The sequence below is a fragment of the Phacochoerus africanus genome, chromosome 1 (assembly GCF_016906955.1).
Source record: "Phacochoerus africanus isolate WHEZ1 chromosome 1, ROS_Pafr_v1, whole genome shotgun sequence".
Taxonomy (NCBI): domain Eukaryota; kingdom Metazoa; phylum Chordata; class Mammalia; order Artiodactyla; family Suidae; genus Phacochoerus; species Phacochoerus africanus.
This window is the reverse complement of record NC_062544.1, coordinates 119,213,794-119,238,864: the sequence shown is the minus strand read 5'-3', so window position 1 is coordinate 119,238,864 and position 25,071 is coordinate 119,213,794. Positions and strand designations below refer to the sequence as shown.

The window sequence follows — 25,071 nt, the reverse complement described above, 5'->3', positions numbered from 1 at the left end:
CAAAACCTTAGAGTTGCTAATAATTGGATCCAGGCTGTGCAAAAAACTTAGTCATTGTTTTCCATTGAAAAAGATAATTTCTTTCTCCCACAAAGAAGTTCCTGTTATTGCTTGGTTGACTGGTTACTAGTTCTGTTTGAAATAGCTAAGAACCAATGACCAAGTTTTCGCCAAAAGTATTAAACTACAAAAATCTTGTTTTTCTATTCCTTGCCATTTAACACGAAGAAAGAAAATGTCTTGCCTTTCAGTCAGAATCAGCTTTCCCAGATCTCCTTTCCTCCTTTGATGCTGCATTTCTCCTTTTCTTCTTCAGGCTCTAAGGAGGTAATGCCTAAAGAGATTGTAATACATTTTCTTAATTCGTAGACTTATATTTACATAATTGCATTTACGGAAACCCAGAGTGCTGATTTTGGTATTAGGAATGAACAAAGGGAAGAAAAGCCATGATTGATTCTTGTCCATGCATCTTTTCATAAAGCCATTTAAGTCAAAGGTTTTCTTTCATTAATAGACCTCAATAAATGAAAATACTTGAACTTTACAAGCACAGTGGGATCTTGTCTTTTTTATATTGGGAAGCTGGTCGGTCTCAGCCAGATTTTTGCAGGCTGAATACTTTTGATTCAGAACTGATTTAGTCATTTGTGCCAAGGATGGAATGACAATCTGAGGTTGCTTTCTGCCCTGACCCTGGGCCAGTCACTGGTGGCATTCCAAGTCACCCACACACTCTCTCTTGTTACAAGTTTCCTCGTTTGTTCAATGTGGGTGTTAAACCAGATGTTTAAAAATGTTTTTTTTTTCCCATTCTGAAGTTCTCTTCTGTACCCAGAGAACATATGTTGAGTGCTTTGAGAGTGAATTTTCATTAGAAGTGGAATTCAGTTTTATTAATTATTAACATCTTTTCTAAAGAAGTAATACTGAAATGTACGCTGTTTTTGAAGTGGGTGGAATTCACAGAAGAGAATATGCCTTCTGTAGCAGGTTAAGCAAAAAAGCAGGACACAAAGCAGAGTGGAAGATGGAGTTGCAAAGAGAAGGGGGGCGCATTTTAGAGCATGTGTGTTGTTCTCTAATAAGACATTTTAAAAGAAGGAAAATTATGTGCACGTTCAAAGGCTTGTAAGGGTATCAGTTAGACATTAACAGTTACTTCTGTGTGGTGGGAGATTATGGATGACTTTTACACTTTTCTTATACTCTCTTGTGATTTTTCAAATATCTAGTGAACATTTTTAGTCATAAAAATGGGAAATGTGGAGTTCCCGTCATGGCTTACTGGTTAATGAATTTGACTAGGAACCATGAGGTTGTGAGTTCAATCCCTGGCCTCGCTCAGTGGGTTAAGGATCTGGCGTTGCCGTGAGCTGTGGTGTAGGTCGCACATGTGGCTTGGATCCCAAGTTGCTGTGTGTGGTGTAGGCTAGCAGCTGTGGCTCTGATTCGACCCCTAGCCCGGAAACTTCCATGTGCTTCGGCGAGTCCCTAATAAAAAAGACACACACAAAAAAAGAATTATGAGTTGGTGGAGTTCCCTTGTGGTGCAGCAGGTTAAGCATCTGGCATTGTCACTGTGGCACAGGTTCAATTCCTAGCCTGGGAACTTCCACAGGTCACAGGTGCAGCAAAAAAAGAATTACGAGTTGGTATCTGTAGGGATGGCTGGCGGTTCTCCCTGTAGGAGTGACCGACCAAAACAGCCTGCAGCTATCCTCTGAGGTTCCCGCCTGGCGGGAAGCTTCTGGCAGCTTTTAGGATCTTGCAGACTTTGAAAGTATACTTAGCAATACCAGGTGTTGCAGCTGCTCATGTGGTCATGGTTGCGTTGGTGAGTGGCAGTGAGTAATGGCCTCACACAAAATCAAAGAATCCAGTGGTTTTTCTTTCTTGAGCAATGTGGGACTGTTTGGATTTGGTAGGTGTTGTTGGTATCTTTGATGAGGTGGTGTTTGGGAACAAAAGTTTTACCTGTGACATGCTCGTTCACATTAAAGGTGCTCTGTTTATCACTCAGTCCCTTTGACAGCTCCTAACTGGATTCTTTAACAGTCTGGCTGGGATCACCCCCCTATGAAGTCACATCCTCATATTAGCTCCTTTTCCCCATTCATCTTACTCTCTTCTGAAAACAACCCCCAGATTAATTAGACATTGTTTCACTTCAGATCATTCTCTAAAACTAATTTAACTGATGTAAATTATTAGTGATCTAGATAAAACATCATGGTAGGAAAAAATAACGTTAATGCCTGCTACACATACAAACGCCAGACCTTACATAACCCTCCTACCACTGTCCTGGAGTTTAACTCCGGGGTAGAGGTGGTGTTACCGATAAACCCCACTGCAATATCCTATAGTTTTCCAAAAGTCTAACCTTTAAAGTTATCTTTGGGTTTGGAGACAAGCATCTTTAAACAGCATGAATTTGGCCACCTCCAGACATGCTCCATGTAATTTGAGAAGATGAACTTGGAAAGTAAAAAAATGTTTAAGTCAAACTGTTCTCGTTCTCCCAACTCTCTAGACTGCACCACTTACTTGAGTCCCATGGGGAAGCATGTGATCGCCGACGCCCAGAATATCACCATCAGTCAGTACGCCTGCCACGACCAAGTGGCAGTCACCATTCTCTGGTCCCCAGGGGCCCTCGGTAAGTGGTCATAATGGAGTCTACCACAGTGGCTGAGTAGATGGTGCCAGTATAGGGGTCCCAGGTGTGACAGCCCCCGGGGGCCAGTAGGTCTTGACCTGAGCCTAGCTGTGCTTGGGCAGAGACGTGCAACCTACTTGGTTGCATCCTCCTGCTGTGCATGCATGCAGCTCCATGCTGTAACTACCACACAGCTGTCTTTTTGCTCCCTTGGCTGTTAACGAGAGGTAATGTAGGTTTGAAAAATAATGATGTGTGAGTGATAAATGGTGCTGAGGCCTTGGCCTCTGTGTCTCAGCAGGAGTTGGGGGACGGGTGGCCTATCCAAAGATGTAATGGCTTCAGCATCCTGCATCAGTGATCTTTGTGGCCACACAGAGATGTGCAGGCCCAGCATTGGCACATTTCCTGATTTTTTTTTTTTCAGGGAAATCCCAGTTTTTGTGAGAAATCATGGAAATCAACAAATTTTAAATGCTGATAACTAATTGAATTTGTGTTTAATCTGTGTTGGCTCAAAACAAAACAAAACCCAAACTAAAAAAGCAGAAAAAAGAAAACCCACATTATCTGGCTGAATTAGTTGAGGGTTGAGTCTCCTTGAATTGATGATATACAGAGAGAATGGGGTAGTTGAATGTAGGAAATGGGGAGGCCTCATTTGTTCCTGTGGGCCTGGGTTTGAACCTAGAATCTACCTTTCAAAAGAAGCACTTAAACTTGGCTGAGCCCCAGCTTCCCCATCTATAAAGTGCACACGGCTTACCTCTTGGTTTGTTTTAAGAATTAGACACACGGTGCATTTCTAAAGAGAGCTTTTAAAAAACCGTGGCTGTTGTTATCATCATCAGAAACCTAGTCCTCAGGTCTCCTCCTTTGACATTGCTACCCAGTCTTACAATTAAAAAAAAAAAAAAAATCTGACCAAGGGAAAGGTAGAATATAGTCTGAATTCTTAATCTGAACGGGAGAAATCTCAGAGGAACCAGACTGTGGGAGAGGTGAGTGCAGAGACAGGGAGGATGGATCAGACCTGTGCACCTTACTCACTTACCCAAGTAAATGCTGCTGGCTTGGAACCTAGTGGGTTTTCCAAAAATAACATTATCTTAACATTTAAAAAGAAAAACATCTTCGGCAGATAAAAGAGAAGTGGTTATTCCAATATAAGGTTAAACGCTTAAGGGGTTGGCCCAGCAAGTTCCAGGTTCCCTCTTTAGACTCAAAGTAAGAGATGTGAAGAAAACTGACGTGTGGAACAGTGAGGTCAGAAGGGTGTGCTTTTTCTGCAGGTTGGTTTGTAAGTGGGGATGGCTGGACATGTTCTATCAGTTTCTATCAAGGAGGTTCTATCAAGGAGACTCCTTGGGAGACAGAAAAGCTTATGGTTATGGGTTAAGAGCACTCTGGGTTTGAATCCCAGCTCTGTCATTTAATCCCTGTGTGACCCTGGGCAAGTAATTACGCATGTATACACCTTGGTTTCCTCATCTATAAAACGGAAAAAATAATACCTTCCTCCTATGTGGTTGGGAGAATTTAATGAGTTCAACAATGAGGAGTGAATAAGTTCCTTAATGAGAAACTGCCCTGTAAAATTGCTAAACATTATATAACTACAAGATGTTAATGATATTGTAGTAAAGGTGTTACTAAGATAGAAGATTTACATTTACTGCTACTCCTTATGCTGCCAGGCTTTGTAGAGTGGTTTTCCAAGCAGGTCTCTTTTCAAGATAAAAACTAGGATCACTCACTTCTACCCCAGCTGATGAATTTTTATGTAATTGTGAGATGTGGAGTTTTATAATCATATTAATCACCTGACTTTTGTTAAACAGTTCTGGGGACATCGCATGAATTAAATTATAGTATAAATATAATGCGGATCTGTTTAAAAATCTTTTTAGGAGGTTGGGGGGATCTCAGAAGACAAGTTCCTGTGAGACTTACTACATAGATGCTGGTCAGAAACCTTGGATCTTGTCAGCACATCCAAATCTCGGGCTGTGGGTCAGCCAGCGCTCACCCTCGCAAGGGAGTTTTGTACTTGAAATGCAACATGGCAGGGTCAGTCCTTGCACACTCTTGTCCTCTGACCCTCTAAATCACGAAGCTCTAATTGTAGCTCTTTTGCCCTTCCCACCATAAAATATGTGCTCTTCATCAAATAATTACAAGGATTGGAGACCCTATTCCGGAGAGAAAAAGATTTCCCTGGCCTTTGCCATTGATAATTTTCCCACCTGGTTAATTGCATCCTGTGTAATTACTCTCACCCTGGGAGGGGAAGGGTTGAAAACGTCTCCTTGTCTAGTATTCCGAAAGAATGCGAAATCGATATCTCGCCAATTGAGGCCGGCTTCAGGGAGCTCCAGCTGCAGTTGGACCACTTCAGTCTCCATGGGATACGAAGCCCCAGGCCTGGCTCTCGTGGCCAGCAGCACTTAATCCTTTTGAAAGCATATAGCTGGACGTGCAGCAGGGGAAGCTCAGGTGGTGGGAGGCAGGGCCGGTGCCTTTCAGCAGCGCTGTGGGCGTCTCGGGGCCTCTGAGACCGTATGACGAGCACACACTGGGCAGCTCTTGGGTGTCTGCCTTTCAGGCGTGATTAGAGCCAGAACCGCTTTGTAAATCCCATAGGCATTCTCCTAAACTATTGAATCTCAAGTCTAGGAGCCCCTTGGGTGCAGACATATATTTAGTTGGGAATTTTCTACGAAACATGCCAGCAAATATAGGACTGAAATGTGGAGTAGAAACATGGTTTGGGGGGAACCCCTAGACAGCACGAGGAATGATTGTTAGCTGAATACACCTTGTTTAATGACCTAGAATTTATATATTCCACTGCAGACTTTTATGATCGACTGTGACTTGAGTCTAAATATCTGAACCCTAATGTCATAGAGGCAAGGGGCGTTTGTGAAATGGCTGGCTGGATTAGAGGTTAATGAAATAGTAATGGTGGGACAGAGAAAATCACCTGGCCTTTTACAGAGGAATGCAGGGTATGCGTTATTCCTTTCTGTAAACTCAGATATTCTGGCTGGAGTAAGAATTCCTTTAACTCTGTTGTGTAGGTGGAGAGGACAGTAATCTTGAAGGAAGGAAAGTGCATTCAAAGTAATTAGGTTTACTTTTAATAAAAGCATTCTGCTCTGCTTAGGCATCGAATTCCTAAAAGGATTTCGGGTAATACTGGAGGAGCTGAAGTCAGAAGGAAGACAGTGCCAACAACTGATTCTGAAGGACCCGAAGCAGCTCAACAGTAGCTTCAAAAGAGCTGTAAGTCACACACGGGGAATGTGCTCCTGAAGACACCCCATTGTTCTGGGGGCTGAATGGTCTATTGAAAGCCCATGAAACTGGAGGAGGAGGGGCTGTGGGGTCCACCCCCCTGACAAGGTGGGCAAGCCTGCTCCCTGTTCCCAGAAACCCTCCAGCACCTCTCAGTGGTAAACAGACATGCCTCTCAGGTTACACACTGGAGCAGCCCTCCTGGAAGGTGGCTTTTGTGACCCCGGGTGTGGATATGGGCTCCTCCCCACCAACTTTGAACCCCGGCTTCATTGCCAAAGAACAGAATTGCCCACCTTCCTTTTCAGTTGAGGGTCCAAACCCAAACTTGACCCAGAAAAGAGATCTCCCTTCCTTCACTGAGGAGATACATCCCCCAGCTCTGGAACTGTGTTGTGTCTGGGTGCCCCCCGGGGAAGACCGGAGCTTTCGTGTGTAGTTGGAGGGCTGGGTGATTTCTCCGTGATGTCACATGTGTTTTTGTTCCCTTTTAGGGAATGGAATCTCAGCCTTTCCTGAATATGAAATTTGAAACAGATTACTTTGTCAAGATTGTCCCTTTTCCTTCCATTAAAAACGAAAGCAATTATCACCCTTTCTTCTTTAGAACCCGCAGTGAGTATGGTCTTGGCTATTTCCCATGGGGAGATATTTCTCTTGCTTTTAATGACTTTTTGACAGAGATATGTTCAAGAGTTCATGAAATACTAGTGTGAAACTAGCAAGGTAAAGAGAAAAGCATCCAGAATAGCAAATTTTAGAATTAAAGTTTGGCCCATGTAGCATTCATCTAGACAGAGACACCCATTTCTGGCTTGTTCTAGAGTAGACATGATGGAGTTCCCATCATGGCTCAGTGGTTAACGAATCTGACTGGGAACCATGAGGTTGTGGGTTCAATCCCTGGCCTTGCTCAGCGGGTTAAGGATCCGGCCTTGCCGTGAGCTGTGGTATAGGTCGAAGACGCGGCTCGGATCTGGCATTTCTGTGGCTCTGGCATAGGCCATCAGCTACAGCTCCGATTAGACCCCTAGCCTGGGAACCTCCATATGCTGTGGGAGCAGCCCCAGAAAAAGGCAAAAAGACAAAAAAAGAAAAAGTAAATAAAAATGGAGTAGACATGATGGTTGATTTTTTTTTTTGAAGGTACTGTAAGACAGCCATGTATTAAAAATCATTTGATTAAAAAAACAGGAGTAAAAAGTTTAAGTTGGTTTTGAAGTGAAGGGTAGAGCATGAAATGATTCCATTGTGTACCTGTCATCAGGAGGGTGGCCTCTGTCTTTTTTAGGATTTGATTAGGGAAATGAAGCAGTATCCCTGAGGTTACCTCTTTCTAGGAAGTTTATTTACTCATTTGTGCTAGGCTAGGCTCTGTTCTAAATATTTTCCAAACATTCACGCAGCTTACCTCCATAACAACCCTACAAAAAATTTCATCTTAACTATCCCCACTTACCAGATGTGGAGTCACACACAGAGAGGTTAAAGGGCTGCAGGGAGCTGGGATTTGAACCCAGAAGAGCCTGACTATAGAGTCCACACTCCACTCTCAAACAAACCTGCTGGGTGCCTTTCTCTGTGTGGCTCTTTTCTTTTCCATCTGTTCTGCACACAGTGTGGTGTGTCTTTCGTCCCCTGAATTGCTGCTTTCAAATTTGGTGCCCATGGGGCAAAGACCATGTGCACTTAATAGCATCTCCTGATGCCTTACACATCACAACGAGATAGAGAATTGAAAGATTCAAAGAATGTGTTTATGGAAAGCTTGCCTACATCAAAACTAGCTTTAAGATTAATTTTCCTGGAGTTCCCATTGTGGGGCAATGGAATTGGCGGCATCTCTGCAGCACCTGCATGCAGGTTCGAACCCTGGCCAGGCACAGTAGGTTAAAGGATCCAGTGTTGCAACTGTGGCTTGGCTCTGATCCCTGGCCCAGGAACTCCCTATGGCTCAGGGTGGCCAAAAAAGAAAAAAAAAAAAAGATTAATTTTCCTGATCAGAATCAGTGTCTATCTGGGCGTGAGGCAGGGGCAGAAGAAGCATTTATCACCATTTCAGTGCACTGTGACCTTGATGCTGCCTTTGATTTTCTTGGTATGGTAAGGACCTTTTCCAGAGGGTTCTCCCTGGGTTAACAACATGACATGTAAGACTAACTATTAGTTGCCACTTTACTGTATTTATATCACATTTAAATCCTGTTTCGAAGCTACTGACTTTGCTGCCTGATTTTCAGCACTTGGTGCTACTACTTAGTAGATGCCAAGATGTCATTTTTAGACTCCAGCAAAAGGATTTTAAGAGTGCTAGTGATGGTTAAAATAACCTCAAGACAAGTTACCAGGATCACTCTGAAGTTCTGTTGTGCCAGACATTCTGGAATGGAGCAGGGGCTGGCATTATTACTGTCTGTAGCTAAAGCAGAGCCCCCGTGCGGCAGAAGCATAAACACTATCTTACTGCCCTTTAAATTGTATAAAGCCTGACAAGCTTTTAAAATCTGAGTGACTCTACATTGTTTCCATTTATTTGGCATAAAATTAACTGCATCATATATATGTATATATATATTGTAATAAGATACAACTTCACTATACCGAAAATTTTAATAAGATACAACTTCACTATAAGATACAACTTCACTATACCGAAAATCACTTAAATTGATAAGATACAACTTCACTATACCGAAAATCACTTAAATTGATGCGTTTTTTTGGCTGCGCCTATGGGTATAAAAATTCCCAGGCCAGGGATGGAATCCATGCCATAGCAGCAACCTGAGCTGCTACAGTGACAATGCTGGATCCTTAACCAGCTGCACCACAAGAGAACACCGAATTGATGCATTTTCCATTCTTCCCAGCAGCACCCAGTGCTGTTTATTTATACTGTATTGAATTGTTGCAGGAGAAAAATGTCAAAGTGTTCTAAAACTAAGTACGCTCATCTTTCTTAATAGCCTGTGACCTGCTATTACAGCCGGACAACCTGGCCTGTAAACCCTGTAAGTACAGCTATGCTTGTCTGTCAAGTCCCAGGTGGTGTCGGGGTGCCCTGGGGTACTCACTTCAGTCCTTCCTCTCCTAGTCTGGAAGCCTCGGAACCTCAACATCACCCAGCATGGCTCAGACATGCAGGTGTCCTTCGACCACGCGCCACATACCTTCGGCTTCCGTTTCTTTTATCTTCACTACAAGCTCAAGCACGAAGGACTCTTCAAACGAAAGACCTGTAAACAGGTGAGCTGCTAGGTGCACATAAAGGAACACTCCTGTTTTAAAGTGACCCCTGGGCGCCTGAAATTTGGATGGTTCCGTGCAAACATTAGGCTTTGTGGATGCTGAGCATTGGCAGATATTCCAAATGATATCAGTGGGTGCATCTCAGGGCCATCTTGAGTCATCCCTCTCTCCTTAGTGATCTCTACACCAGATGTCCCAGGGTTGATGTAGTGGTAAAAGTATTACCAAGGAACCAGGACCATGAAGTAGCTCTAGTTTGTTCTTCTGTATTTTAAACACGAATCAGGTGCTCATTGTGTGCTGGTCACCAAGCTTTGTGGTCATTGCATTCCTACAGCTCAGTAGAATAGAGACAGTTCTTATCCCCACTTTAGAGAGGGGAACCTGAGGCTGAGGGAGGTCACCTGGCTTGCTGTTCAAGGCCTCACAGCTAGTAAGTGAAAAAAACCACACCTAGGAGCCAAGCTACCAGCATTGCAGTGGCAGGTGATTTTATGCAGAGGCCAAGGTTAGGTAGAAATTCAGTAACCAAGTTCCTAAACCAGATGTGGTCAGAGGGAGTGGGAAATGTTTTGTGGAAGTTCACAGGATTGCTAGATGACCCCATGCGAGCACCATGAGGTTTTTAGTCATATCATAGTGGCAGAAGTCCTCCCAGGTGTACTCCTATGTGTGTGGAGTTTTCTTTTCCTGCTGGCTCTCAGCTCTGTTACTGACCTTTTGCTCCAGTTAAAATGATGGCAAATAAAACGTGCACAAACATGGAAGGGTAATTTCTTTCTCCATCTTTTTATTAAGTAAAAGGTATCCTAACTACTTTCTTTGTCTTCAAATCAAAAATTCCTGCTGAGGGTGCCACCAGCTAAGCATACAATATGACATGGGTCCCAGGCTCTCCTGGGCCTTTTATCAAAGTGAAGTTCAGGTAACCTGGTTGGCTAAGCACAGTTGCTTTCTGTTCTAACTGACATCTTCTGAAAACATGATTGAAATTGGTGGCAAGATTTATTAGTTCTGGGTTGAAAGAGGGCTCATCAGTCTCCTTTATCTAAGTAGAAAATTTTCTTTTGTTTTTGGCCATGCCTGTGGCATGTGCAAGTTCCCAGGCTAGGGACCGAACCTATGCTATAGTAGCCACCCGAGCCACTGCAGTGACAATGCTTGATCCTTAACCCACTGAGACACACAGGAACTTCTCCAAGAAGAAGATTTTAAAGTGTTATTTGTTTCTTTGCAGGAGCAAAATACAGAGACAACCAGCTGCCTCCTTCAAAATGTATCTCCTGGGGATTATATAATTGAGGTATGTACAACTCAAGAAAATCCTATTATTAATTCTATAGATTAAACCCAGTTCATATAGAATTCCAGCTGTTTACAACACTAAAATTTCAAGCCATCAAAGGTGCACACAATTATCTTTTACATAGTCCTTTTTAAAGTTCATAGATAATTGTTGACTTTTTTTTAATTAAATATTCCAATAAAAACTTTTATGTATCCATATAGTCCATACACCATGGCTTAAAATTTCTATATACTGGAGTTCCTGTCGTGGTGCAGTGGTTAACGAATCCAACTAGGAACCATGAGGTTGTGGGTTCGATCCCTGGCCCTGCTCAGTGGGTTAAGGATCTGGCATTGCCGTGAGCTGTGGTGTAGGTGGCAGATGTGGCTCAGATCCCGCATTTCTGTGGCTCTGGCATAGGCCGGCGGCTACAGCTCCAATTCAGCCTCTAGCCTGCGAACCTCCATATGCCACGGGTGCAGCCCTAGAAAAGACCAAAAATAAAAAGAAAAAAAAATTAGCTTTGAAAACTTTTGTTTTCATGATAAAACAGCAAAGCAAGTCATGCCCACTGCATTGTTATAGTTCTCTAGACTTCTTCTGAAATTCTTCTGTATAAATATACGTGTCCTAAATGCCACTTTAAAAAAGCATATAAACAATACATATTTTTCTTCTCTTTTTTTAGATTACCTTTTCAATATTGAAAATACTATGAAAATAGGAATAAACGAAAATAGGGAAATTAAATATTTGTCCATAGCCCTGCTATTCAAAGACAGCTAACATTTCTTATAATTTTGGTAGAAGCACCTAGTTCTTGCATCACTTGGTAGCAGCAGGGGGTTTGAACTAGCCTATCCTCTTAGAGTATGAATGGAGGCCCAGTATCATCAGTGGTAAGGTGCCATTTTAATTGACAGTTTTAAGAATGTAGAAGTCACTAGCTGAATTTATCACTGAATAAACAACCTTTTGATTCATATAAGGAAAATGATGAAGTTGTGAATTTTTAGTTGGTAAAGTAGAGATGTATCTGACTTTTTTTCTTTCTTTCTTTTTTTTTTTTTAAGGGCCACACCCGCGGCATATGGAAGTTCTCAGGCTAGGGGTCCAATCAGAGCTACAGCTGCTGGCCTACACCACAGCCAGAGCAGTGCTGGATCCGAGCCTCGTCTGAGACCTACACCACAGCTCATGGCAACGCCGGATCCTTAACTCACTGAGCAAGGCCAGGGATTGAACCTGCATCCTCATGGATGCTAGTCAGATTTGTTAACTGCTGAACCACAATGGGAACTCCTTTTTTTTCTTTTTATGGCCTCATCCACGGCATATGGAAGTTCCCCCGCCAGGGACTGAATCCAAGTCACAGCCGCAGCCTCTGACCTATACTGCAGATGCGGCAACACCAGATCTGTGCCAGGCTGGGGATGGAACCCTCACCTCTGCAGTGATCCAAGCTGCTGCAGTCAGATCCTTAACCTGCTTTGCCACAGCAGGAAATCCATATCTGACTATTAACGTCTACTCTTGACTTGAAAATGATCATAGGTAGCAGTAGCTTCTGCTCTCTCACCCCTCTGCCCACAGATGAAAAAATGAATGAGATCTGTTGAGATGCTGTCACTTAAAAAAAATAACACAGGTCCTCTGTTTTGCAGCTGGTGGATGACACTAATACAACAAGAAAAGTGATGCATTATGCCTTAAAACCAGGTAAAAGTTTTTGTTTGTTTGTTTGAAATGTTGCCTATGGACTAAAGTGGGCCAAGGTATATGATACTTTATATACTTCATGGTTTACAAAAAGAAAACATGGGAGCTCCTCACTCTTAAATGATGTTCTATCAAATATGACTTTCCTTTCACCTTAATGTTGATGCCTGGCAGATCAAAGCCAGTTGTGTGCATCTCTGGAACTAAATAAATAGTCATTTGTCCTCAGAAGAACAGTGGTGGGAAGGGAGGTTTCCTTAGGCAAATTCTCACGCAAAGGTATTTACTGTCTGCTGACTCTTAACTGTTGAATTGTATTCTACAACAATCCTTTTATAATCACCAAATCAGTATTCGAGAAAGGTAGTCAAGGAATCTTGGAACCTGTTATGTGGCTTATGTTTAAAAAGAAAAAAATGATTTCACTTTGAACCTGTTATACAGCTTAAGTTTAAAAGCCTTCCCTTTGAAATTTCCCAGTGCATTCCCCATGGGCTGGGCCCATTAGAGCTATTGCCATCACCGTGCCGCTGGTCGTCATATCGGCATTTGCAACACTCTTCACAGTGATGTGCCGCAAGAAGCAACAAGGTATCTCTTTGCATGGTGTGTTCCCCTTAGTTGGCAGGACTGGGGCCAACAGAGGGCAACTGGGAGCACTGGGCCTCTCAGGTAGGCATCTGGGAAGCCACAAAGCTCCTGTAGTCAGTCCTGGCTACTATAGTTCCCAGAATTAAATTACTTGACTGTGCGTGTGTGTGTGTGTGTGTGTGTGTGTGTGTGTGTGTGTGTGTGTGTGATTTTAGAGCCACACCCGAGGAATATGGAGGTTCCCAGGCTAGGGGGGTCCAATCGGAGCTATAGCTGCAGGCCTACTCCACAGCCACCGCAACACCAGATCCGAGCCGTGTCTGTGACCTACACTGCAGTTCACAGCAACGCCAGATCCTTAACCCACTGAGCAAGGCCAGGGATCGAACCCGCATCCTCATGGATCCTTAACCACTGAGCCATAATGGGAACTCCAAATTACTTGACTTTTAACCTCAAGAGCCACTTATAAAATACTTCTTTTCTCAAGCTCAGGACGGTAAATTTAAGAGCATAAAAGGAATCTAAAGAGGAAGGGGAGAGGTATGGCTTGATCACTTAGAAAAGTCTGGTGGTGGGAGGGAAACTTGGATACTATTTTATCTTAATCGGGTGGTTACACAGGTGTATAATTAGATAAAAATTTATTGAGATGTAATCTTAAGATTTATGTGCTTTACCTTTGTAAGTTGTGCCAAAACAAACAAAAAAACACCTCAATGAAAATTCATTTGTTTCAAAGAAGGTGAGCTCTGCTGGTGCTTAACTAGTCTAATAGGTGCACTTGGTTGCAAGAGCTGGTTCTGCTCCTGGCTTGCCAACAAATTTTGGCCATTTTTGACTCCACTGGAGAAACCAGATGTCCCATTCCCTGGGGTGATCTAAGGGGCTGGCGGAGTTAAGGAGGTGGGACTGCACTAGGTGGACTTGGCAAGCATTGTTTCTTGAAGACACCCTTAGGTCTCCAGTCTTAGGGAACAAGCCAAGGTGTTTCTCGTGGCACCAACCCTGTCTTCTTTTCCACTTTAGAAAACATATATTCACATTTAGATGAAGAGAGTTCTGAGTCGTCCACATACACCACAGCACTCCCCAGGGAGAGGCTTCGGCCTCGGCCCAAGGTCTTCCTCTGCTATTCCAGTAAAGATGGCCAGAATCACATGAACGTGGTCCAGTGTTTTGCCTACTTTCTTCAGGACTTCTGTGGCTGTGAGGTGAGAAATCTAACATTTTTCCTTTTATCTTGCGTAGGACATGTGCTAAATGCCTGGCTTCCAAACTAGGGTCATCCTTGTGCTCTTCTTTCAGTTTGTCCTACCCATCACCAGCACTAAATGTTTGATAACACTTTGTTCTGACCCTCACACACTCCTGCTCAGAAGCTGTGAGTGGCACTCAACTGGCAGGAAGTTTTTTAAGCATTAAAAAGACCGTGCACAGGGGTGGGGGTGCAGGGACTGGGGGGTGGGGGGGGTGGCTGTCAGCTGCCCTGGCAGCATGCAATGGGGGTGGTGGAAGGCAGTCACAAAAGACATCACAGAGACCATTGGAGGGTCAAAGAGAGAATGGTAGGTAAAGCAGTGGGTTTATATTCTTCTTCTTCTTTTCTTTTTTGCCTGTCATGTGGAGTTCCTGGGCCAGGGATCAGATCCCAGCCACAGTATCGACCTAAGCCGCAGCTGTGACAATACCAGATCCTTAACCCACTGTGCCAGGTCAGGGATCGAACCAGTGTCTCAGCACTCCCAAGACATGGCCTATCCCATTCCCTTGCACCATCGCAGGAACTCCAAAGCAGTGGGTTTAGACAGTTTGGGGAGCTTTGCCAATAAAGGAAAACAATACTAGGTTGTGTTTAAACAGTCTGCTCTTGATTCTTGGCTGTTCTCTTGAATTAAGCAATTAATATGTAGTTTTTCTATAATAAAGTGTTCATTTTAGAGTGAAGTTTGATGCTCTCTTGGAAGGCACACTCTGTTTCTTATAAATACAAGAATTACCAATAATGTGTAAATTATTTCTGCTTTGAAACTAGGGGCCTGCTTGTGGGTTTCCTAGACTCTCGCCACAGGGTGAGGCTGCCCCCTAGTGTCAACAAAACATTTACAAGGCTGGCTGGGTTTCCTAATGTATGAGGATTAGCCTGTGCACTGAAAAACTGGTGCTGACCATTGGGTGGCACACAGTCTCCAGATACAGATAAACGGTTTGCTCTACTTTGTAAGTGACTAGCCTCGTTGGGGGAGCAGCTTTCCAATTAAGAATGTAATAGAAATTTTTGAAACTAGAAAAGGATGACAAATTTTAAAATGGACTGTAGTCTTAACCTGGAGAAAAGAGGAACCATAGTTAATATTGGTGTTATTTCTTTATAGTCTTTTTCTGCCCAGATAAACTCATCGTAAAGTTTTGCATTTGGGGGTGTATTAGAATTCTTTTTTTCTGTCTCTTCATTCCATAAATATTTACACTATTAGCAATTCTTTGTAAACAAGTTTTATTTTTAAAAAATTTTAAAGTAAAAAAAAAAAATTATTTTTCTGCACGCAGAAGTTCCTGGGCCAGGAATAGAACCATTACCACAGCAGTGACAGTACAGAATCCTTAATCCACTGCACCAGAAGGGAACTCCTTGAGTTTTTTCAAATTGTTAAACATCTCAATAGTTCGATTTTGCCTCATTTCTGTTGAGTTTCCAAAGATAGACACCTGGAAATGGAATTTCTGGGTCAGACTGGAACATTTTAAAATTTCTTGGTGTATATTCCCAGTTAGGTATAGTGTTAGCGAGAATTAAGGAAAAATATAAGACAATTCAGGATTATTTTCAGCAAGTGGGTGGATGTTGGGAGCTTTCTTCCCTTTGGTAACACCTTAGATGGAAAGAAAAAGACATTCATTTCAGAACCCGCTTCCCCATAAGAGACTGTGGCTGTGGCTTTCCAGCATAGCCATTGGGAGTTAATTCTGAACTACAGAAGGAAAGAGGCTGATATAATTGCCAAGAGACATTTTCAGCAGAATCAGATGAAGATGGTCTGAGAAGGTGAAGCCCTCTGAGGGGGCCACGCATGCCTTGTTTTCTTTCCTTTGTTAGTGCCCCATCCCCAACTCCCTAGAGACCTCCCCTTGGGGTTAAAGGCCTTGTAGGGAGATGACCCTGTAGACTCCCAAATGAGTGGATCAGAATAGCCATGTTACTACAGCTCATCACCCCCCTCTCCAGACACTGCTCACCTGATAAATAGCATGGTTACCCCCAGGGCTGTGAGAGTGGTTGGGAAGGTCTTCTCTCTGGTTGAGTCAGCCAGCATTGTGGGTGGGCGACTCTGACATGCAAACCTAAAGTCCACTTTGAAATCCCTCACCCATGCCCTTCTGTCATCACCCTCCAGTTCTGCCACCATCAAGACAGCCTCACTCTTCAGATAGGCCAATCCCCAGTGCCTCTATTTTCCATGCTTACTATCACACTCTTAAGTCCATTGAAGGCCTTACATGTGATATGTGACTTAGGTGGGTTGCTCTGTGCTTGTGCCTCTTCACCTGTAGGGTGGGAGTTGTAATGATCCTATGTTATGCTGAAATGAGGGCATGATACAAAAGTGTGTGACCTTCACCCCTGGAATGTTAGCTATTTCTCAGAGCTGGGCAACCCGCAGCCTGGACACAGCAGTGCTAATGATGATTTGGGGGCAGGTGACATGCCCTTCTGGAAACCTTCTCATTCTTGTCCCTTGACCCTCCAAGCTGTATTGGTGCGTGAGGTTCTGTGTTCTCTTTCCAGGTGGCTCTGGACCTGTGGGAAGACTTCAGCCTCTGTAGAGAAGGTCAGAGAGAGTGGGTCATCCAGAAGATCCACGAGTCCCAGTTCATCATCGTGGTGTGTTCCAAAGGTATGAAATACTTCGTGGATAAGAAAAACTACAAGCACAAAGGCTGCGGCCGAAGCTCGGGGAAAGGGGAGCTCTTCCTGGTGGCGGTGTCTGCCATCGCTGAGAAGCTCCGCCAGGCCAAGCAGAGCTCCTCCGGGGCGCTTAGCAAATTCATTGCTGTCTATTTCGATTATTCCTGCGAGGGAGACGTTCCCGGTGTCTTGGACCTGAGTACCAAGTACAAACTCATGGACAACCTTCCGCAGCTCTGCTCCCACCTGCACTCTCAGGGCCGCAGACCCCAGGAGCCGGGGCCGCTTCCGGGCCGCGTCAGCAGGAGGAACTACTTCCGGAGCAAATCGGGCCGCTCCCTGTACGTCGCCATTTGCAACATGCACCAGTTTATAGACGAGGAGCCCGACTGGTTTGAGAAGCAGTTCGTCCCCTTCCATCCTACCCCACTCCGCCACCAGGAGCCAGTCCTGGAGAAGTTTGACTCGGGCTTGGTTTTGAACGACGTCACAGGCAAGCCAGGGCCCGAGAGCGACTTCGGGCTCAAGGCTGAGGCCACAGGCCCCGGGGCGCTGGCTGACGCGCACTTGGAGGGCCTGCAGTTCGGCCCCGAAGAAGAGGGGGAGGCCGGGCCCGTTGCGGGTGCAGGCTCGGTGCTGCGGCCCTTGCTGCACACCGTGAAAGCCGCCAGCCCCTCCGACATGCCGCGGGACTCGGGCATCTACGACTCGTCCGTGCCCTCATCCGAGTTGTCCCTGCCCCTGATGGAAGGGCTCTCCACGGACCAGACGGAGACGTCCTCGCTGACGGAGAGCGTGTCGTCCTCCTCAGGCCTGGGTAAGGTGCTGGGAGCAGGGAGCCTGGGGCGAGGGCCTGTGGGTGGTGTTCCTGCCATAGGCCAAGGCCTTGATCCATGATGACAACATCCAGGAAAACTTTGCTAATTTTAGTGAAGATTTACTTGGCAGTGAAACCTGATGCGAAGTAACAGAACCTCATTGATAGTTTCAGTTGATCCCAGGTAATGGGAATATTCACATCTATGAGCTACAGAAATGCTGATGATAAATTATGGTGAGCTGCCTGGTCCTTTGTTATATAATATAAAGTTTGTGCATTATGTTACCTTTCTAAAGTCTCAAAACATCTGAATACCAAAACACACTGGGCCTTGAGGATGTTGGCTGAGAGTTTGTGGACCTGAATCTTTGTTGGGTTGTGTGCTCACTACCCCTACCTTCCCAATGTCTTTAAAGCCACATATATTGAAGCTGAGGGTCAGGGGCCACAGTACTCTCTCCGTCCTGTGGAGCACAGACTCCAGGTAGGAGGGTTCTATAGGAAGCCCTACTTCCCCAGGAGCACCTACAGGATGCTATCTGGAGCTTCTCTTACTTTGTCTGTGACTAGTTGGAGTCATGCATGCAAACCCTGAACCCTCAACTATGCGAACTAGAACCTGTAAGGCAGGATGAGAATGCCCAGTCGTGAGCTGGCTGGGATGCCTTCCTCACTTGTGTAAAGCATTTAGTTCAGACCCAGATCCAGCCTTGTTCTGACCTCAGCACCCAGCCCAGTGAAGTACAGTGACTTGTGGCTCTGCTTTCCTTCCTTTTTTTAGGTGAAGAGGACCCTCCTGCTCTTTCTTCCAAGCTTCTTGCCCCTGTGACGTGCAAAGCAGAACCTGGTTGCTGCAGCTACACTGGTGAACTCCACACAGTTGCCCCTTTGTAACGAAACAGAAGAGTTTAAGCATTGCCACTTTAGCTGCCGCCTCTCTCTGGTTTCTGGGCTCATCTCTGGGTATGTGGCCCACTTGGAGCCAAGGTCTCTTACAAGGATAGAAGAGTGAAATCCTGGCCAGTACTTGCTCTCCTTGCCTCTACTCTCTACCAAATATATTGGCAGAGTCTCCAGTTTTCTGAAACCATATGGAGCTCTGAAAGTCATGTCCATAATGCCTGACAGCTTGCCATGTTAGGTCAGACTTTGGATTAGAGCCAATCTGGGAGGTAGGGAGGAGACACGTAAAGAGAAACAGGAAAATACCAGCACTGATTGGACTTAATTCATCTGTGCAAACTTTGCCTCTTTGCTGTTGGCTACTTTGATTTGAAATGCCTTGTGGGAAAAGCACTTTTGATGCCACTATAGCCACAGAAATCAAGTGCGTTTCTCTCTGGAATCCTTGTTACAGATGATATTCCTTTCCATTTTTGGTGTGGAATTTACAATGCCATTTACACTACCACGGTTGTTAAAAAAGCTCTTATTCAGAGGTCAAGAAGGTGACTGAGGAGTTCCCGTCATGGCTCAGTGGTTAACAAATCCTGCTAGGAACCATGAGGTTGCGGATTCGATCCCTGGCCTTGCTCAGTGGGTTAAGGATCTGGTGATGCCATGAGCTGTAGTGTAGGTCGCAGACGCAGCTCGTATCTGGCGTTGCTGTGGCTGTGGTATAGGCTGGCAGCTACAGCTCTAATTTGACCCCTCACCTGGGAACCTCCATATGCCGCAGGTGCTGCCGTAGGAAGGCCAAAAAGACCAAAAAAAAAAAAAAGGTGACTGAATATACAATCACTTTTCATAAAGTGAGTTTATGTATTAGTGGGTGGCATTGCTGGCAGAGGTGGGGGCTACCAGGCCAGGCTGATCTTCTAGACAATTCTTTCAGAAATGGTTTAGTCAGTGTGCAGAAGGCACCAGAGCTCAGCATCCAGGACAACCTCCTGATCTGAATAGGTGTCCTGCAGGGGCCAGATCTGCTGGCCAAGTTTCCCTGGGTTATATTTACCGTGCTGAATCTCAGATGTTGGTGCTTGGATGTTTATTTTAAAGAGACTGATACCCCCCTGGGCTGTATTACTAGAAGTTGTAATTTGTGCTTTGGTTGGCCTCTGGTCTAAAGGTGTGTCCAGTATATTAGGGATCAGAATCCACTGAAATGTGGCAGTATTTGGAGGTGGTAGCCAGTCACTCTGCTGAACTGGTTTTGACTAATGACAAACCTCTTTTTAAAAAGGTGAAAAGGAGGGGCTTGGTACAAAGGGGATGTGCTCTTTGAGTATCATGTAAGGAAGACATGAGACCTGAAATCATTAAATTCTTGAATCTTAAAGTACTCTCTCCAAACCCAGCCTATGAATCAGGTTTCACTTTGTTTTTATTGTACTTACCCAATTAAATGTGTGTCTCTTGTGCTCCATTCTACCAAAAATAGGTATTCAGAGTTTAAGAGAAATTTGCTTTAAAAAGAATATGTTCTGTTTTTATGAATGATTTCCCTGTAGAATTTGTATTTCCAACGGGAATATATTTGTTCCCTTCTCCCCATGACCTTGAAGGAGAGTGAGCGTCATTTTCTACCTTTTTCAAGAGATGCTGTTGGATTTTGGTACCTTTTTTTCTCAGCATCTATGAACCATGGTTTTCATTCGTTCAGTGAGTGGGACCAGCATTAAGGAGGGACATTGAGAAGCTTCCTGAAGCAGGGTGGAAAGTGGGGTAGAACAGGACTTTTTCCTTTCAAGCTCCTGTGCAGCAGGTGAAGAAGGGAAGGTTTGCACCCCTGCTGGAAAGAAGAGGTTTTTTGTGTATCTTTGATGCAAATGCCACACTCCCTGCTATGTAAAGGCAGCTGGCAGCTTCTTGGGAGAAGAACATGCTCGTCTGTTCCCTGGCATCAAGTTTCCTGCAGCTGCTTTGAGAAAAGACAAGTGGGCTGCAGAACTGTCTCCCCCATAAAACCAGGCATCTTATTGGAGAAGGGATGTTCCATGTTGTCACCATGGAATCTGAGATGAGCACAGAGCTCCTGCTTTCCATTGTCTGTCCTGTGACTGTCCTGTCTTTCCATCGTCTGCCTACATTCTGTGAAGGAGATTCGTCGGTCTTATTAACATGTGAAAATTCACTTTGGAACATTTTCAGACTGATTTCTTACTGACACAGAGAAATAGTGCATGCCCCAAAGGAACTGTTAGGAGCTGCTTTAGGATAGATACTCAGCTTCGTATGCAAAAGTATGCGTCTCTGAGAAAGTGGCCCGAGGGATGGTGTGGAGGACTGGAGAGGAAGCATCCACTGGGGTCCATGAGCATGGGCAGAGAGTTTGCTAAATAAACTCACTTATGAAAGTTGAAGGGGGAAATTGTGATAGTCCAAAAATCAGGTGATGCTTTAGTTTGGATTTAGGGTTTGGGTTCTTACTTTGAAGTACTAATGATTGTGATGTTCAACAAAATCAAACTATTGTACCAAGTAATGTAATGATAGTGTGAATACCCAACTCTGAATAGTTTTGAGAAGTCCAGCTTCCTGGTTTTGCCTTATTAGCTTGACTTTTTTAAAAACCCTCCCCATCTCATTCTGGAAATGGGAATAAGTTGCTTTACAAATTAAGGCAAAACATTTGTGTTAAGCAGATCTGCATTTTTTGACTCGCAAATTGTCCTGAACAATGGAAATGTTAAGACAGAATTCAGATAAAGCTTCTTTCAGATCACAGGCATTTAGCCTTTAGGGAAACAAGAATTAGAATATAGGGGGGTTCCTGTCATAGCTCAGGGGTTAATGAACCCAACTAGTATCTACAAGGACGCGGGTTCGATCCCTGGCCTTGCTCAGTGGGTTAAGGATCCGGCGTTGCCCTGAGCCATGGTGTAGGTCACAGACACAGCTTGGCTCTCATGTGTCTGTGGCTGAGTTGTAGGGCCAGCAGCTGCATCTCCAATTCGACCCCTAACCTAAGGCCCTAAAAAGACAGAAAAAAAAGAATTAGAATATAGGGATGATCTCAACGAAAGGCCATCCTGAGAGTAAAAGGCTCTGTAGCTAAGTTAGATGGTGTCCTCTGGCCAGGAGACCAGAGGGAGGTCCAGGGTTCCAGCTCACCAAAAAGGCTGCAGGTAGTTGAAAGTAGGCAGCTAATTGTTTATCTTAACTCACTAATGCCCTACACATTTGACACATTAGCATTTTACACAGTCAGATTTGCTAAGAGAATGACCAGAGGTTAAAGCCCAGGTAGAGGTAAGTTCTCTCTTGGGTCAGCTGCAAGTGACAGAGACCACCTGGGTGGGCCCAGCCCAGTCCTACGAGTCCTTTAGAGGGCTGAGGCCTGGGCCTTTGAGGCATGTTGATCTGCAGAAAGAATCAGAGGTCATTCAGGTCCAGGCCCAGGGACTTAAATGGGTGATCCAGCCAGGTAATCGTATTTTGAGCCCTAAATGAGATGGTGCCATAAAGTCAAGAGACAGAGTTTTGGTTAATGCATTAATAATAATTGAAGACAGCCCCAGATCAGAAGATTAAAAAATGTCCTAAGCAATGATGACATTAGTATGTAGTAATTTAAATTCATTTGTGTTTGTTTTTCAGAGTTTAGTCTTGCTACTTTATAGCCACAAGTGTCATTAAAAAAAAAAAGCCAACAACCCTTGTGTAATTCTCTGATTTAAGTGCTAATAAACAGCATAACTGTCTCCTCCCCCTGTCCCTAACTGTGAAGTTATGTGATTTTCAGAACTTTTTTCAGAGTTGGGCATCTTTTCCTTTAAAAGAAACAACAGAAGAAAAAAGCTGTTTAATTCCTGGAGAAGAAATGACACACTTTCCTCCCTAAAGAGAGAAGGAAAAACAAAACAAAACCTGCAGTCCTCAACCAGCTTAGCACTAATTTGTCTCTTAGGGAGAGAATTACTCATTGTGTCTTTATTGGGGAGAGGTGGACAATGCTAATGAGAAGGTTATCAGTCCTTTCTATTTTGTTGATAAAGAGTGCTGCTCTTATTTAGCAGATGCTGTGCCTTCAAGGGCCCCCACTGTAGCAAGTATAATGATAAATAATGTGTGATTATAAATGGCAATGACATGTCTTCTCAGTGTCAGAGAGAAAATAGGGCATGGTGGCGACTATAGTAAACTGAAACCCTCCCGTTCCATGTGCAGGGAGGAGCCATTCCAGCCAGTTGTGACAGTGTAGTATTTCCTGGTCATTTCATTTTTCAAAAGATGCTGAGAATCTTGATTTTTTTATGTGAAAAATTATCATTTTTAAAATATCGGAAACTAAATTAAAAATTTTAAATGAATTCAGGCCCAGTGAAACACATAGGTGGATCTGATGCTGTCCACTAGCTGCCCGTTTGCCACTTCTGCTTTATAAGTTTTGAAAAGAAAGTCATTCATGGTAATTACAAATGTCTAGGGCCACCAGAAAATGCTCTTGATAAATGTAACTGGGAGCTGGCTAGATTACTTCTTTTACCCATTGCTCCCCTAAAGAAATTTGATACGACTGTGATTATATTTGAAATGTTTTGGTTGTTTCTTCACACCTCCTGACCTCTTAAGAAAAAGGCAAACTAATTGTTAATTTCAAAATCAGATTTTTGCTCTCCCAATTAAAAAAAAAAAGTCACTTGGAACAATTTCACTTAAACTCCGCAACCTGAAGGACCTTATTTATACAATGTGTAATTCTGAGCTTAGGCCAAGGCTTAGTAAGGAAAGCAGGCATTGTGGAGAGTAGGGCAAGGAATCCTCAATGTCCAGTGGAGCCAGTTATTTGCTTTGTCTTCTCTTTTAAATGACCTGCAAATTGACTGTTTGGCGGTGCGAAACTGTATATGTAGATATCAGTTAGGATTCCTCGTGGGTGTTGGGTCATCCTTGCTGTATCACCTCCTTTCCAGGGTCAGGGTGAAAATAAACAAAAGGAAATCTGATTGTAAGCCAATAGCTTTGATTGTGATTTCAGAGCTTTGGGGTTGGGAGAAAGTTTGGATTATCTGCCATGTACCTCTCCTGGTGTCAGACAGGGCTGTGCATTATTTCAGACATGTGGCTGTGGATGGGATTCTGGATTTTCAGTGAAGGAGATTCTGTAACCTACCCTCCTAATCAGATAGTTCTTTGTACATCTTCCTTATAGAAATTCAAACCAGCCTTCTTTTGTTCGCATGTAGTGGAAAAAGAACAGCTGGTCACCTTCCGTGTATTTGAAAGCCACAGTGAAGTCACCCCTCTGGTGTTTTTATTTCAGTGATAAATAATCCTGTTCCAACTCATTCGTCACAGGTTTGTTTTCTAGGGACTTCATAATTTTCACTGCTCTTCTGTTTCTTGGCTTTACACTCAATTTAGTTGCCCAAATAGAATGTGGTGCCTTATTCACTTTGATGCCTTGTTAAGACCAGGCTCAGGATGGGGATTAACAGAAATTCTTACACATCTTGTCTTCTCTTAGTACATAAAAACATAAAGGCACTTTTTAAAAAATATATTACCTGTATTCTTTTTGAAGGTTGACTGCCACATTTTTTTTTTCCCCTTTGGCAGTAGTCCTCTGTCATATGTGGGATTTTTTTCCCCCTCTTATGGTCAGACACTTATTTCTGATCTTCTCCAGGGTACTCTTCAAGACCAGCTCTGACTGAGTTGTTATGGGTGGCAACTACCCCTCCCTTCCAATTTTGGATTCTATTTTTATGTATCTCTAGATATCACCTTTAATTCATGACTCATAGTATTATTAAATGGTGCAAACTTCTGTTTAACCTCAGGTGAGACAGCAGTTGCTAAGGATTAATTTGCTAAGAGGTCAAGGGAGGACTCCTTGGGAGTTTTGGTCAGTTGTCTTCCCTCCTGCTCTTTGGCTCCTCTCCAAAATTCATCCGGGACCAGGGGCTCCTCAAGGAGCTTGTACTAAAAAGCTGGAGCCATGGCTCTGAATTGACCAAGCACTGTGGTTTGCACAGTCAGAAGTCTGACAAAAGCAAACCATTATGACTGCATATCTAATGTTATCAAAATTTCAACGGAGAAGATTAAGAAAAGCAATTCTGTTTGTGTGGGACATAGACACAGTTGGCCACCTCAGTTGTTAGAAAAATTACCATTAGATTATGCTAATGTGTACTTGTCTGTTATTTTTAACAAGTTTTTTTTTTTTCTTTCTGTCTCAAAAAAATGCAATGCGTCTGGAGAGAGCAAAAACTTTTGTAAAAATCAAATGTATTCATTTAGAAAGTAGGCTACTTCTGTTTTCACTGTTTGGTTTGTTTTGTTTCTCATTGCAGAAGCTCCCTGTTAATATGCTTTTTTGAGGAAAGCCTGTGGAACACAGTGGTTATTGCCATTGTCTTTGTTTCATCTTTAAGTTTGTCCTTCATGAGGTTTGGTGGAATTGTGAGCACTGACTGACAGACTAGCAATATGCTGTATTTTTACATTGAAAATGTTAATGTCTTATTTGATGTGTACATACCTCTGTAAATAGGTGACAGTAGACCATAGCTGACATTTGCAAAATGTTGTTTTTGTACTCTAGAATTTCTGCATCAAATAAATAAAATGTTTTAAGATTGTTGGTA

The 25,071-nt window shown here is 43.6% G+C and overlaps 1 protein-coding gene across 1 annotated transcript in view; it reads left to right on the top strand.

The window, feature by feature from the left end:
- The window catches only part of IL17RD (interleukin 17 receptor D), a 71,151-nt gene extending 46,080 nt beyond the window's left edge, over window positions 1-25,071 (top strand). The window contains exons 3-13 of the mRNA XM_047777350.1: window positions 2,537-2,662; window positions 5,832-5,950; window positions 6,457-6,577; window positions 8,929-8,973; window positions 9,057-9,208; window positions 10,449-10,514; window positions 12,164-12,218; window positions 12,699-12,809; window positions 13,839-14,023; window positions 16,597-17,533; window positions 18,318-25,071. Coding sequence (XP_047633306.1) covers window positions 2,537-2,662; window positions 5,832-5,950; window positions 6,457-6,577; window positions 8,929-8,973; window positions 9,057-9,208; window positions 10,449-10,514; window positions 12,164-12,218; window positions 12,699-12,809; window positions 13,839-14,023; window positions 16,597-17,533; window positions 18,318-18,430 — 2,030 coding nt within the window. The 3' untranslated portion in view covers window positions 18,431-25,071. The remainder of the gene's footprint in view (window positions 1-2,536; window positions 2,663-5,831; window positions 5,951-6,456; window positions 6,578-8,928; window positions 8,974-9,056; window positions 9,209-10,448; window positions 10,515-12,163; window positions 12,219-12,698; window positions 12,810-13,838; window positions 14,024-16,596; window positions 17,534-18,317) is intronic.